The 15,973-nt window shown below is 42.8% G+C and overlaps 2 protein-coding genes across 5 annotated transcripts in view; one reads left to right on the top strand and one right to left on the bottom strand.

Annotated features, from left to right (window-relative positions):
* Positions 1-15,758, bottom strand: part of LOC129851248 (transcription factor EB-like) — a 77,619-nt gene extending 61,861 nt beyond the window's left edge. Inside the window, exons 1-3 of one of the 4 annotated variants that reach the window (XM_055917662.1) lie at positions 15,297-15,758; positions 9,300-9,483; positions 5,064-5,157 (exon numbers count right to left, since the gene is read on the bottom strand). In XM_055917662.1, coding sequence (XP_055773637.1) covers positions 5,064-5,157; positions 9,300-9,394 — 189 coding nt within the window. In that variant the 5' untranslated portion in view covers positions 9,395-9,483; positions 15,297-15,758. Of the gene's footprint in view, positions 1-5,063; positions 5,158-9,299; positions 9,484-15,296 lie in introns of those variants that run through there. The other 3 variants (XM_055917660.1, XM_055917661.1, XM_055917663.1) reach the window with 3 other exon arrangements.
* Positions 10,186-14,112, top strand: LOC129851247 (serine-rich adhesin for platelets-like; the record flags this gene model as incomplete). The annotated part of the gene is made up of 2 exons (XM_055917658.1): positions 10,186-13,604; positions 13,926-14,112. Coding segments are annotated over 2 exons (3,606 nt in total), but the record flags the coding sequence as incomplete, so codon positions are not given.
* Positions 15,759-15,973: the final 215 nt, after the last annotated feature.

The following is a 15,973-nucleotide window of genomic DNA, read 5'->3' as shown; positions in this document are numbered from 1 at the left end:
ATACAACAACACAGAGTTACACACAAACAAATGTACAGTCAAAAACAACAACACAGAGTTACACACAAACAAATGTACAGTCAAAAACAACAACACAGAGTTACACACAAACAAATGTACAGTCAAAAACAACAACACAGAGTTACACACAAACAAATGTACAGTCAAAAACAACAACACAGAGTTACACACAAACAAATGTACAGTCAAAAACACAATAGAAGAAAAGGCCCTTCATGTTAGCATGCCAATGATTTCAGCACATCTCAATGTGCTCTTGCTGGTTTAGTTCAACATGCTAGTCTCCCAGCATGTCTTAATGTGCTCTTGCTGGTTTAGTTCAACATGCTAGTCTCCCAGCATGTCTCAATGTGCTCTTGCTGGTTTAGTTCAACATGCTAGTCTCCCAGCATGTCTCAATGTGCTCTTGCTGGTTTAGTTCAACATGCTAGTCTCCCAGCATGTCTCAATGTGCTCTTGCTGGTTTAGCTTAGAATGCTAGCTGAGATTCAGAAGCAAACCTTTGCGTGATATGGCAAAGTTTAACTTAGTTTAATGCTAATGCATGCTAACACTCTCAACATAGTTAATCATGTTCAGTTCCAAATATACTTTTTACTCCTACCCCAAGGTAAACGATTGGAAATATTATGCGAAAAAGGCAAAACTTCTGTCTGGTTGAGCTACCCTACGGGACACCACCTCCTTCAATGCTCAGTGCTGCCTGTGCATTCTCTCACTCTCATACACACTCAGTTCACGCTCACCATGATGACATCGTAAAGGAGGGATACAAAGTATGTTGAAACCAGGTGCTTCCACACAGGTGTGGTTCCAGAGTTAATTAACCAATTAACATCCCATCATACTTAGGGTCATGTATAAAAATGCCCAGTTTGACATTATTTTGGCTACCATGGCTAGAAGAAGAGATCTCAGTGACTTTGAAAGAGGGGTCTCAAAGGAGCAGGGGGGGTTTAAATGGTGTGTGTGTCTCAGTCACCAGATCAACCCAATTGAACACTTATAGGAGATTCTGGAGACAGCGTTTTCCACAACCTTCAACAAAACACCAACTGGAATTTCTCATGGAAGAATGGCATCACATCCCTCCAATAGACTTCCAGAGACACTTGTAGAATCTATATGAAGGCGCATTGAAGCTGTTCTGGTGGCTCATGGTGGGCCAACACCCTATTAAGACACTATATGTTGGTGTTTTCTTTATTTTGGCAGTTACAATGCATTCGGAACGTATTCAGACCCCTTGACTTTTTCCACATTTTCTTACGTTACAGTCTTATTCTAAAATAGATTAAATATATAACATCTCAGAAATCTACACAAAATACCCCATAATGACTAAAGGAAAACAGGTTTTTAGACATTTCTGCAAATGTATAACAAAACAAACATAGAAATAACTTATTTACACAAGTATTCATACCCTTTGCTATGAGACTCGGAATTGAGCTCAGGTGCATCCTGTTTCCATTGATCAACCTTGAGATGTTTCTACAACTTGATTGGAGTCCACCTGTGGTAAATTCAAGTGATTTGACATCATTTGGAAAGGCACACACCTGTCTATATAAGGTCCCACAGTTAACAGTGCATGTCAGAGCTAAAACCACGACATGAGGTCAAAGGAATTGTCCATAGAGCTCCAAGACAGGATTGTGTCAAAGCACAGATCTGGGGAAGGGAACCAAAACAATTCTGCAGCATTGAAGGTCACCAAGAACACAGTGGCCTCCATCATTCTTAAAATGGAAGAAGTTTGGACCCTCCAAGACTCTTCCTAGAGCTGGCCGTCCGGCCAAACTGAGCAATCGGGGAGAAGGGCCTTGGTCAGGGAGGTGACCAAGAACCCGGTGGTCACTCTGACAGAGCTCCAGAGTTCCTCTGTGGAGATGGGAGAACATTCCAGAACGACAACCATCTCTGCAGCACTCCACCAATCAGGCCTTGATGGAAGTGGCCAGACTGAAGCCACTCTTCAGTAAAAGGCACATGACAGCACTCTCGGAGTTTGCCAAAAGGCACCTAAAGACTCTCAAGATTCTCATATGTTATTTTTTATACATTTGCAAAAAAAACAACTAAAAACCTGTTTTTGCTTTGTCATTATGGAGTATTGTGTGTAGATTGATGAGGGAGAAAAAAACAATTTAATAAATTTGAGTAATGCTGTAACATAACAAAATGTGTAAAAAGTCAACGGGTCTGAATACTTTCTGAAAGCACTGTAGCTGTAGCTTTGCATGGTGGCAATGATACGTAATACATAGATTAATATACTGTACATGGGTACCTCTCTATTTCCCCTCTCCTGCTGCTGACACACATGCTTTCAGTTCCTTCCACATCTCACTTACTGACAAACCGCTACCCGGCAGTGGGTTCTCCCACATGGCCCTCCAGTTGCCTGGCATACACTCAGTTTTGCAGGCATCTGTGACGCGGTGGGTGCAAAAAGCAGCCATTGTGTGCCGGGTGCTGTGATGTCACAGCGGCTTTGTTTCAAAGCTCTCTCTCATCAGGGAGTGGGTGGGGAGAGACAGGAGGGGGGCAGGGTCAGGGGTTAGAACTGAACTACACTACAGATTAGTCAAACACAAACACGTTTACTCGCTGATACTCATGCAGATACTTACGTACTAACATAAATACATGTGCACACAGACACACAGCATACATTGGAGAAGCATTGGGAATTACACATACATTGTACACGTGCAGAGACGTACACACACAGACAGACAGAGAGAACAGAGGCTGGAACATCAGCTCAGGTTGTTAATGTGTGTGAGTCTATTTATAGTTCTGGTGGTACCATTGGCGCTAGCTCCTTATAACGTCCCACAGCAGCTAAATCAGGGCTGCACACACACACACACACACACACACACACCTTATTACAGTCTCTGCCCAGGGCAGAGCTAAATAAGGGGCGCGCTTATAACTGGATTGTGGGTCATCTGTGCCAGAGAATAAAAAGGCAGCTGTCTATTTCCATGGCAGGGGCACAGCCACGCTGCAGGAGGAGGAATGGGAGGATAGAAGGACACACACACCTGGAGGTACCCACATGAATGGAAGAATGAATATAGACAATAGAAAGACACACAGAGAGACAAAACCACACACACACAGCTTGACATTGGTACAACAGTTTATGGAAGTTTAATACTGTCATGAATAGACAAATGATATAGATGCTAGCACACACAGACACCTGTTAATATTTCAACATATAAAGGAAACCATGATATGATAGGCTGGCTGGCTGGGTGCCAATTCATGATGTGACAAAGTGACAACAACTAACTTATCTTCCTGCATGGCATCAAAACGGGTTAAGATCCATGACAACTCTTTCCGGTCCCATCCTCCTTTGATATCCATTCAATGCTCACAAATACTGTGTAAGATATTTGTATGAATAACACAAGCAAACAGAAGAAGTATGAATGAAATCCTGCATGTTTACCTCCCTCAGCATTACGTAGAGTGTGTCCAGTACACAGTGTAGTAAGCTTACGGGAGTGTGATCAGCCCTCCTGCTCTCCTGCTCATCTCAGCCAGGTTCCAATCAATCAGTACAGAGTGGTCATTCCTGGGTAAGGGGGTTCCAGGATTGTCCAGTAAGGGAGGGGCACAGATTTAAAGTCATACAGACTTCTACCCCTCTTCTCACTACCACAAACACACACCCGCACCCACCCACACACACACACACGCCTTTCCGCTGTGAAATGTCTGCCGGCCCGACCTAAAGCCTAAAATAACTCCTCACTCTCTGTTCCCCTTTTGAAGAACACCCTGTTCCCCTGAGCCCTGTGTGTGTGTGTGCGCGAGCGTGCATGTGGTAGTAAGAAGGAGTGGGTGAGAGTTCTGTCAGATTTGGTACCTGTGCCCGTCCCCTTACTTGTGCGTGGGCCCGTGTGGAACACTTGTCACAGAGCACAGACCCTTCCGCTAGTGTGTCCGTGGCATGCCAGAATACAGCCAGTACACAGCCGTTACCGGCAGACCTACACACCTCAGACGAGTGGGGTGTCAGGGTGGGGTGTCATGTGTCAGAGTTGCTATGGTGACAGTGTGAGTCCCCTGTTCCTTCCCGTTTGGTCTCACGCACACAAACAGCTGCATCCGACGACCATGGATACACACTCTAACTGTGATTCTGACTATACACACACACACACACAACTTAACCTTAAACTACTAAACCACAAACCCACAAACCCACAGACCCCCAACACTTCCCCAACGACACACACACCACAACCCTGCTCCTGTACTGCCTCTGACTGTTCTGATACAGGGTCTGTTTTGATATACGGTAGCTAAAACTAAAAATAGATATACAGTACAATTTAATACCGACTGTATCTGATTCTCAGGTATTTGAAAACAATTATTTCTCAGTCTGAAGCTTTGGCTGGTGTCTGATGTCCTTTATAGGGAAATTTCACTTAATCTTATTTTTGTTACATCAGATGCAGTGTCATCCAATACAAGACACTGCTGTAGGTAGTGAGAAACACACACCCTCCTTTATCGAGAGACAGTGTATGTGGTATACAGTTGCTGCTCACCCTCAGAGCAGATACACCTAATACACTTTAAACACACAAAGCAAACACACCGACCACCGTCTGAGATCACAGACAGAGCCGGCCTGTATCCACTCTGTGAGAGGAGAGGTGGTTTGAGAAGACTCAACCACAGAGACTCCCGAGAGGGAACAGAGAGTTGAGGGGTTTCCTTGCTTCTCTACAGGGACATGGACAGGTTAGGAGTCAGGAGCAGGTGAATCCAGGTGACCCCAGGCACCAGTTCCTTTAACATTGACCACTAGCACGTCATACCACCTGACCAGGAATATCTCAATCTCTCGCCTTGTATCCATGATTTAACCAGGGAAGTCACATTCACATGAGCCCTGGCACACCCTGCTTCTCCCCTTCTCTCTGAATACAGTATCTAACACACAGGAACACACAGAGATATACAGTGAGAAGCAAACACAGTGACACACACAAACATTATGTTACCTCTTGGTGAGAAAGTGCTGCTGGGAAAGATGGGGCTGTGCTCCTCACGCTGCTCTCTACATCTCTGGACACCCCGGAGAGGGTGGGCTGCACACTACAGACAGAGAGAGAGAGAAACCAATGAGATACAGCAATACACATTCAGGTAGTACAAGTAGTACAAGGTAGTACCTGGTGATATTACAGTAGTGCATGGTGATATTACAGTAGTACAAGGTAGTACATGGTGATATTACAGTAGTACAAGGGAGCACATGGTGATATTACAGTAGTACAAGGGAGTACATGGTGATATTACAGTAGTACAAGGTAGTACATGGTAATATTACAGTAGTACAGGGGAGCACATGGTGATATTACAGTAGTACAGGGGAGTACATGGTGATAGTACAGTAGAACAAGGTAGCACATGGTGATATTACAGTAGTACAAGGTAGCACATGGTGATATTACAGTAGTACAAGGGAGTACATGGTGATATTACAGTAGTACAAGGGAGCACATGTTGATATTACAGTAGTACAAGGTAGCACATGGTGATATTACAGTAATACAAAGGAGCACATGGTGATATTACAGTAGAACAAGGGAGCACATGGTGATATTACAGTAGTACAAAGGAGCACATGGTGATATTACAGTAGAACAAGGGAGCACATGGTGATATTACAGTAGTACAAGGGAGCACATGGTGATATTACAGTAGTACAATGGAGCACATGGTGATATTACAGTAGAACAAGGGAGAACATGGTGATATTACAGTAGTACAAGGGAGCACATGGTGATATTACAGTAGTACAAAGGAGCACATGGTGATATTACAGTAGAACAAGGGAGCACATGGTGATATTACAGTAGTACAAGGGAGCACATGGTGATATTACAGTAGAACAAGGGAGCACATGGTGATATTACAGTAGTACAAGGGAGCACATGGTGATATTACAGTAGTACAATGGAGCACATGGTGATATTACAGTAGAACAAGGGAGAACATGGTGATATTACAGTAGTACAAGGGAGCACATGGTGATATTAAAGTAGAACAAGGGAGCACATGGTGATATTACAGTAGTACAAGGGAGCACATGGTGATATTACAGTAGTACAAGGGAGCACATGGTGATATTACAGTAGAACAAGGGAGAACATGGTGATATTACAGTAGTACAAGGGAGCACATGGTGATATTAAAGTAGAACAAGGGAGCACATGGTGATATTACAGTAGTAGAAGGGAGTACATGGTGATATTACAGTAGTACAAGGGAGTACATGGTGATATTACAGTAGTACAAGGGAGTACATGGTGATATTACAGTAGTACAGGAGAGTACATGGTGATATTACAGTAGTACAAGGGAGCACATGGTGATATTACAGTAGTACAGGGGAGTACATGGTGATATTACAGTAGTACAAGGGAGTACATGGTGATATTACAGTAGTACAAGGGAGTACATGGTGATATTACAGTAGTACAAGGTAACACATGGTGATATTACAGTAGTACAAGGGAGTACATGGTGATATTACAGTAGTACAAGGGAGCACATGGTGATATTACAGTAGTACAAGGTAGCACATGGTGATATTACAGTAGTACAAGGGAGTACATGGTGATATTACAGTAGTACAAGGGAGCACATGGTGATATTACAGTAGTACAAGGTAGCACATGGTGATATTACAGTAGTACAAAGGAGCACATGGTGATATTACAGTAGAACAAGGGAGAACATGGTGATATTACAGTAGTACAAGGGAGCACATGGTGATATTAAAGTAGAACAAGGGAGCACATGGTGATATTACAGTAGTACAAGGGAGCACATGGTGATATTACAGTAGAACAAGGGAGAACATGGTGATATTACAGTAGTACAAGGGAGCACATGGTGATATTAAAGTAGAACAAGGGAGCACATGGTGATATTACAGTAGTACAAGGGAGTACATGGTGATATTACAGTAGTACAAGGGAGTACATGGTGATATTACAGTAGTACAAGGGAGTACATGGTGATATTACAGTAGTACAGGGGAGTACATGGTGATATTACAGTAGTACAGGGGAGTACATGGTGATATTACAGTAGTACAGGGGAGTACATGGTGATATTACAGTAGTACAAGGGAGTACATGGTGATATTACAGTAGTACAAGGTAGAACATGGTGATATTACAGTAGTACAGGGGAGCACATGGTGATATTACAGTAGTACAAGGGAGCACATGGTGATATTACAGTAGTACAAGGGAGCACATGGTGATATTACAGTAGTACAAGGGAGTACATGGTGATATTACAGTAGTACAAGGTAGAACATGGTGATATTACAGTAGTACAGGGGAGCACATGGTGATATTACAGTAGTACAAGGGAGCACATGGTGATATTACAGTAGTACAAGGGAGCACATGGTGATATTACAGTAGAAAAAGGGAGTACATGGTGATATTAGAGTAGTACAAGGGAGTACATGGTGATATTACAGTAGAAAAGGGAGTACATGGTGATATTACAGTAGTACAAGGGAGCACATGGTGATATTACAGTAGAACAAGGGACCACATGGTGATAGTACAGTAGTACAAGGGAGTACATGGTGATAGTACAGTAGTACAAGGGAGTACATGGTGATAGTACAGTAGAAAAAGGGAGTACATGGTGATAGTACAGTAAAACAAGGGACCACATGGTGATAGTACAGTAGTACAAGGGAGCACATGGTGATATTACAGTAGAACAAGGGACCACATGGTGATAGTACAGTAGTACAAGGGAGCACATGGTGATATTACAGTAGTACAAGGGAGCACATGGTGATATTACAGTAGTACAAGGTAGAACATGGTGATAGTACAGTAGTACAGGGGAGTACATGGTGATAGTACAGTAGAAAAAGGGAGTACATGGTGATATTACAGTAGAACAAGGGACCACATGGTGATACTACAGTAGTACAAGGGAGTACATGGTGATAGTACAGTAGTACAAGGGAGCACATGGTGATATTACAGTAGAACAAGGGACCACATGGTGATAGTACAGTAGTACAAGGTAGAACATGGTGATAGTACAGTAGAAAAAGGGAGTACATGGTGATATTACAGTAGTACAAGGTAGAACATGGTGATATTACAGTAGTACAAGGGAGCACATGGTGATATTACAGTAGTACAAGGGAGCACATGGTGATATTACAGTAGTACAAGGGAGCACATGGTGATATTACAGTAGAACAAGGGAGAACATGGTGATATTACAGTAGTACAAGGGAGCACATGGTGATAGTACAGTAGTACAAGGGAGCACATGGTGATATTACAGTAGTACAAGGGAGCACATGGTGATATTACAGTAGTACAAGGGAGCACATGGTGATATTACAGTAGAACAAGGGAGAACATGGTGATATTACAGTAGTACAAGGGAGCACATGGTGATATTACAGTAGAACAAGGGACCACATGGTGATAGTACAGTAGTACAAGGTAGTACATGGTGATATTAAAGTAGAACAAGGGAGCACATGGTGATATTACAGTAGAACAAGGGACCACATGGTGATAGTACAGTAGTACAAGGTAGTACATGGTGATATTAAAGTAGAACAAGGGAGCACATGGTGATATTACAGTAGTACAAGGGAGTACATGGTGATATTACAGTAGTACAAGGGAGTACATGGTGATATTACAGTAGTACAAGGGAGTACATGGTGATATTACAGTAGTACAAGGGAGCACATGGTGATAGTACAGTAGTACAAGGGAGTACATGGTGATATTACAGTAGTACAAGGAACTGTTCTAGTCAGGTGGTCTGGCATCATAGGCCATGGTTAGGCAACATGTGGACAGCACACATGCTCAGGCTTATAATAGAAATGACTTTCCAAAACAATTGATGCAATGGACCGTGTGGGTGTGTGTGTGCATGATGTGATGAGGAGTTTCCATATGGCTGCAATAGTTCTCGAAAGCATTCATCACAACGGCACATACCCCTGAAGAGGGTGTGATTTATGAAGCTGCTCATATATTATGGCCTAACATGTAATGTTCTGAAATCCATTTCAGTGAACTAGCAGACAGACGGAGAAATGACACACTAATAACACATTCATCCCTTCATCTCCTGTTCTGTTAGTTTGGAGTCAACAGAACTCTAAAAATAACCCCCCATTTCCCGGCCCACCCTCCCAAACCATGAGCTCAGCACATTACTTAAATGGGGTAGAACTCAAGAGTCCCAACGTAGCTTCATCTCCTTCATTGGCACTGATCAGAAAGCAGAGGGCAAGCGGAGGGCCACCCGGCATGGCGGAGGCTTTCTGCGGCCTTATGCTCTACAGGAAGAGGAGGAGCTCAGCATGTAAGTTACCAGGATGTTGCTTTCACCTGTCCACATCTTTATGTCAGTGGAAAAGACGAAGAGAGAAAGACACTTTACAATGAGAGGTGCAGTCCTTTTCATATTCCAAATCAGTCCTAGGTAAACCCAAAAGAGCTAGATCACCAAAACAACCACAACTCTATGTTTCCCTTCCTCGTCGCCTCAGATTTCACAACTCCTAAGGTCAGGAGTGAGGCAACAACTTCCTGTTACACCAGGCCAGGGAAACATCCATTTCAACCACAAATCTTAAACAACGGCTCTTCACATTCAGGTCCACAGAACTCAAGGTTTTCATCCTGCCCCACTAATCAGGAACTGATTCAGACATGAGAAATGAATATTTCACTTCCAAATACAACAGACACACATAATAGCCCTAATAAAGGAACAGTATCAGTAGCCAGTGGACACACCAAATTCGGTATAAATTATAGAAGATAACATTAAGCTTCAAAATATACATTGTTTCACTGACTGTGACAACGAAAGAAGCAAGTAACAGTAGCAGTTACAGTTACAGTAGCAGTTACAGTAACAGTTGCAGTAACAGTTACAGTTACAGTTACAGTAGCAGTTAGAGTAACAGTTGCAGTAGCAGTAGCAGTAACAGTTACAGTAGCAGTAACAGTAGCAGTAACAGTAGCAGTAGCAGTAACAGTTACAGTAACAGTAGCAGTAGCAGCAACAGTAACTAGTTACAGTAACAGTTACAGTAGCAGTAGCAGTAGCAGTAGCAGTAGCAGTAGCAATAACAGTAACAGTAACAGTAGCAGTAGCAGTAGCAGTAGCAGTAGCAGTAGCAGTAACAGTAGCAGAAGCAGAAGCAGTAGCAGTTACAGTAACAGTAACAGTAGCAGTAGCAGTAGCAGTTACAGTAGCAGTAGCAGTAGCAGTAGCAGTAGCAGTGGCAGAAGCAGAAGCAGAAGCAGTAGCAATAACAGTAACAGTAGCAGTAGCAGTAGCAGTAGCAGTAACAGTAGCAGTAGCAGTTACAGTAACAGTAACAGTAGCAGTAGCAGTAGCAGTAGCAGTAACAGTAGCAGTAGCAGAAGCAGTAGCAGTAGCAGTAGCAGTAACAGTAGCAGTAGCAGAAGCAGTAGCAGTTACAGTAACAGTAACAGTAGCAGTAGCAGTAGCAGTTACAGTAACAGTAGCAGTAGCAGTAGCAGTAACAGTAGCAGTTACAGTTACAGTTACAGTAACAGTAGCAGTAGCAGTAACAGTAACAGTAACAGTAGCAGTAGCAGTAGCAGTAGCAGTAACAGTTACAGTTACAGTAACAGTAGCAGTAGCAGTAACAGTAGCAGTAACAGTAACAGTGGCAGTTACAGTAGCAGTAGCAGTAGCAGTAACAGTTGCAGTAGCAGTTGCAGTAGCAGTAACAGTAGCAGTAACAGTAACAGTTGCAGTAGCAGTAACAGTAGCAGTAACAGTAACAGTAACAGTGGCAGTTACAGTAGCAGTAGCAGTAGCAGTAACAGTAGCAGTAACAGTGGCAGTTACAGTAGCAGTAGCAGTAACAGTTACAGTAGCAGTAACAGTTACAGTAGCAGTTACAGTAGCAGTAGCCGTAGCAGTAACAGTAACCGTAGCAGTTACAGTTGCAGTAGCAGTAACAGTAGCAGTAACAGTAACAGTGGCAGTTACAGTAGCAGTAGCAGTAACAGTAACCGTAGCAGTTACAGTAGCAGTTACAGTAACAGTTGCAGTAGCAGTTGCAGTTACAGTTGCAGTAACAGTAGCAGTAACAGTTACAGTAGCAGTAACAGTTACAGTAGCAGTAGCAGTTACAGTAGCAGTTACAGTAGCAGTTACAGTAGCAGTTACAGTAGCAGTAACAGCAGCAGTTACAGTAGCAGTTACAGTAGCAGTTACAGTAGCAGTAACAGTTACAGTAACAGTAGCAGTAACAGTTACAGTAGCAGTAACAGTTACAGTAGCAGTAACAGTAGCAGTAACAGTTACAGTAGCAGTAACAGTTACAGTAACAGTTACAGTAGCAGTAACAGTTACAGTAGCAGTAACAGTAGCAGTAACAGTAGCAGTTACAGTAGCAGTAACAGTAGCAGTTACAGTAGCAGTAACAGTAGCAGTTACAGTAGCAGTTACAGTAGCAGTAACAGTAGCAGTAACAGTTACAGTAACAGTAACAGTAGCAGTAGCAGTAACAGTTACAGTAGCAGTAACAGTTACAGTAACAGTTACAGTAACAGTAACAGTTACAGTAGCAGTAACAGTTACAGTAACAGTAACAGTTACAGTAGCAGTAACAGTTGCAGTAACAGTAGCAGTAACAGTAACAGTTACAGTAGCAGTAACAGTTGCAGTAACAGTAGCAGTAACAGTAGCAGTAACAGTAGCAGTAACAGTAGCAGTAGCAGTAGCAGTAACAGTTACAGTAACAGTAGCAGTTACAGTAGCAGTTACAATAGCAGTAACAGTAGCAGTAACAGTAACATTAACAGTAGCAGTAGCAGTAACAGTAACAGTAGCAGTAGCAGTAACAGTAGCAGTAACAGTAACAGTAACAGTAAAAGTTACAGTAGCAGTAACAGTAACAGTAACAGTAGCAGTAGCAGTAACAGTAGCAGTAACAGTAACAGTAGCAGTAGGAGTAGCAGTAACAGTAGCAGTAGCAGTAACAGTAACAGTTACAGTAGCAGTTACAGTAGCAGTAACAGTAACAGTAGCAGTAACAGTAACAGTAGCAGTAACAGTAGCAGTAGCAGTAGCAGTAGCAGTTACAGTAGCAGTAACAGTAGCAGTTACAGTAGCAGTAACAGTAGCAGTAACAGTTGCAGTAACAGTTGCAGTAACAGTAGCAGTAACAGTGGCAGTTACAGTGGCAGTTACAGTAGCAGTAGCAGTTACAGTAGCAGTTACAGTAACAGTAACAGTTACAGTAGCAGTTACAGTAACAGTAACAGTAGCAGTAACAGTAGCAGTAACAGTAACAGTAACAGTTACAGTAGCAGTAACAGTAGCAGTAACAGTAGCAGTTACAGTAGCAGTTACAGTAGCAGTTACAGTAACAGTAACAGTAGCAGTAACAGTAGCAGTAACAGTAGCAGTAACAGTAGCAGTTACAGTAGCAGTAACAGTAGCAGTAACAGTAGCAGTAGCAGTAGCAGTAGCAGTTACAGTTACAGTTACAGTAGCAGTAGCAGTAGCAGTAGCAGTAGCAGTTACAGTAGCAGTAACAGTAACAGTAACAGTAACAGTAACAGTTACAGTAGCAGTAACAGTAGCAGTAACAGTAACAGTAGCAGTAACAGTAGCAGTTACAGTAGCAGTTACAGTAGCAGTTACAGTAACAGTAACAGTAGCAGTAACAGTAGCAGTAACAGTAGCAGTTACAGTAGCAGTTACAGTAGCAGTAACAGTAACAGTAACAGTAGCAGTAGCAGTTACAGTTACAGTTACAGTAACAGTAGCAGTAGCAGTAGCAGTAGCAGTTACAGTAGCAGTAACAGTAGCAGTAACAGTAGCAGTTACAGTAGCAGTTACAGTAGCAGTTACAGTAGCAGTAACAGTAACAGTAGCAGTAACAGTAGCAGTAACAGTAACAGTAGCAGTAACAGTAACAGTAGCACTAACAGTAGCAGTGACAGTAGCAGTAACCGTAGCAGTAACAGTAGCAGTAACAGTAACAGTAGCAGTTACAGTAACAGTAGCAGTTACAGTTACAGTAGCAGTAGCAGTTACAGTAACAGTAGCAGTAACAGTAGCAGTAACAGTAAAAGTTACAGTAGCAGTAGCAGTAACAGTTGCAGTAACAGTAGCAGTAACAGTAACAGTTACAGTAGCAGTTACAATAGCAGTAACAGTAGCAGTAACAGTAACAGTAACAGTAGCAGTAGCAGTAACAGTAGCAGTAGCAGTAGCAGTAGCAGTAACAGTAGCAGTAACAGTAGCAGTAACAGTAACAGTAACAGTAAAAGTTACAGTAGCAGTAACAGTAACAGTGGCAGTAACAGTGGCAGTAGCAGTAGCAGTAACAGTAGCAGTAACAGTAGCAGTAACAGTAACAGTTACAGTAGCAGTGGCAGTGGCAGTAACAGTAACAGTAGCAGTAGCAGTAGCAGTTACAGTAGCAGTAACAGTTGCAGTAACAGTAGCAGTAACAGTAGCAGTTACAGTTGCAGTAACAGTTACAGTAGCAGTTACAGTAACAGTTACAGTAGCACTTACAGTAGCAGTTACAGTAGCAGTAACAGTAGCAGTAACAGTAGCAGTTACAGTAGCAGTTACAGTAGCAGTTACAGTTGCAGTAACAGTAACAGTTACAGTAGCAGTTACAGTTGCAGTAACAGTAACAGTTACAGAAGCAGTTACAGTAGCAGTAACAGTAGCAGTTACAGTAGCAGTTACAGTTGCAGTAACAGTAACAGTTACAGAAGCAGTTACAGTAGCAGTAACAGTAGCAGTTACAGTAGCAGTTACAGTAGCAGTTACAGTAGCAGTTACAGTAACAGTAACAGTAGCAGTAACAGTAGCAGTAACAGTAACAGTAGCAGTAGCAGTTACAGTTACAGTAGCAGTTACAGTAGCAGTAACAGTAACAGTAGCAGTAACAGTAGCAGTAACAGTAACAGTAGCAGTAGCAGTAGCAGTAGCAGTTACAGTAGCAGTAACAGTAGCAGTTACAGTAGCAGTAACAGTAGCAGTAACAGTAGCAGTAACAGTGGCAGTTACAGTGGCAGTTACAGTAGCAGTAACAGTTACAGTAGCAGTTACAGTAACAGTAACAGTAGCAGTTACAGTAGCAGTAACAGTAGCAGTTACAGTAGCAGTAACAGTTGCAGTAACAGTAGCAGTAACAGTAGCAGTTACAGTAGCAGTAACAGTAGCAGTAACAGTAGCAGTTACAGTAGCAGTAACAGTTGCAGTAACAGTAGCAGTAACAGTAGCAGTTACAGTTGCAGTAACAGTTACAGTAGCAGTTACAGTAACAGTTACAGTAGCACTTACAGTAGCAGTTACAGTAGCAGTAACAGTAGCAGTAACAGTAGCAGTTACAGTAGCAGTTACAGTAGCAGTTACAGTTGCAGTAACAGTAACAGTTACAGTAGCAGTTACAGTTGCAGTAACAGTAACAGTTACAGAAGCAGTTACAGTAGCAGTAACAGTAGCAGTTACAGTAGCAGTTACAGTTGCAGTAACAGTAACAGTTACAGAAGCAGTTACAGTAGCAGTAACAGTAGCAGTTACAGTAGCAGTTACAGGAGCAGTTACAGTAGCAGTTACAGTTGCAGTTACAGTAGCAGTTACAGTAACAGTTACAGTTGCAGTAACAGTAGCAGTAACAGTAACAGTTACAGTAACAGTTACAGTAGCAGTAGCAGTAGCAGTAACAATTACAGTAGCAGTAACAGTAGCAGTTTGGATTTACATAACTGAGATTTCCATCCAATCTTATATAAACATGACTGTTCCATTCTCCATGGCAAGTTATCCATTAATCAAGGATATATCTGTGACTCAATGAAGCCAGTCTACTCACCAACCCACCACACAAAGCATGCATTCAAACAACCTATTTGCACAGTGACAAATTATACCCCATTCCTTGCTTACAGTCCAGTCACAAATTATATCCCATTCCTTGCTTACAGTCCAGTCACAAATTATATCCCATTCCTTGCTTACAGTCCAGTCACAAATTATATCCCATTCCTTGCTTACTGTCCAGTCACAAACTGCTGATACAGTCAGTCCAGTCATATTGTATCGTATTATATCCAAACAGAGACAATCCCACAGCCAGATGGAAACAGAGGCAGAAGGGGGGAAAGATCACGACACGGATGATCCTACATCCTTACCAGGGAGGCGGACAATTCAACAATCGTCAGATCAACATACTGTCTGTTACTGTATTCCAGACACCACTACACAGCGTTCATACAGACACTCAGAGAGAGTACTCTGCTAGCCGGGTTGAGCTCTTATACAGTCTCTCTCTGGTCTCTGCTCGTGACACGGCCTCTCCACTCAAAGAGTCACAGGGACAGGGTTAGTCACTGCCCCTTCCTCCCCAAACCAACTGCGTTTCCTCTCCTCCTCCTCCTCCTCCTCATAAATGAATGCCAGGGTGTCCAGAATATCGCTGTCCGTGGGAGGAACAAAGGGGACTCAGTGTCCGGAACCCCGCAGCAGATGCCCCCTGTCAAACACACACAGAACTCTGCCCCAAGCTGGGAAATCCATTCACCTTCCCTGTGAGCTGTGAGTATGGCTGAAACACACACAAAAACACAGACACAAATGCCAAGAAAGAGGGGGCAGCTACGTCTCTGAGAGACGGGGCCTGACGCCCTCGAATCGCACAGACTCCACTGACACACACACACCCTTCCACAGTGATAAGGCTCTCCGAGCGATAAGGCTCTCCGAGCGATAAGGCTCTCAGAGCGATAAGGCTCTCAGAGCGATAAGGCTCTCCAGGCTATGGTTCTCTGATAACACACACAGGTATTACATGTTTATAGTGCTTGGTATC

This window comes from Salvelinus fontinalis, chromosome 3 (genome assembly GCF_029448725.1).
Source record: "Salvelinus fontinalis isolate EN_2023a chromosome 3, ASM2944872v1, whole genome shotgun sequence".
NCBI lineage: Eukaryota > Metazoa > Chordata > Actinopteri > Salmoniformes > Salmonidae > Salvelinus > Salvelinus fontinalis.
Note: the sequence above shows the minus strand (reverse complement) of the source record. Positions and strands in the feature narration are given on the sequence as shown.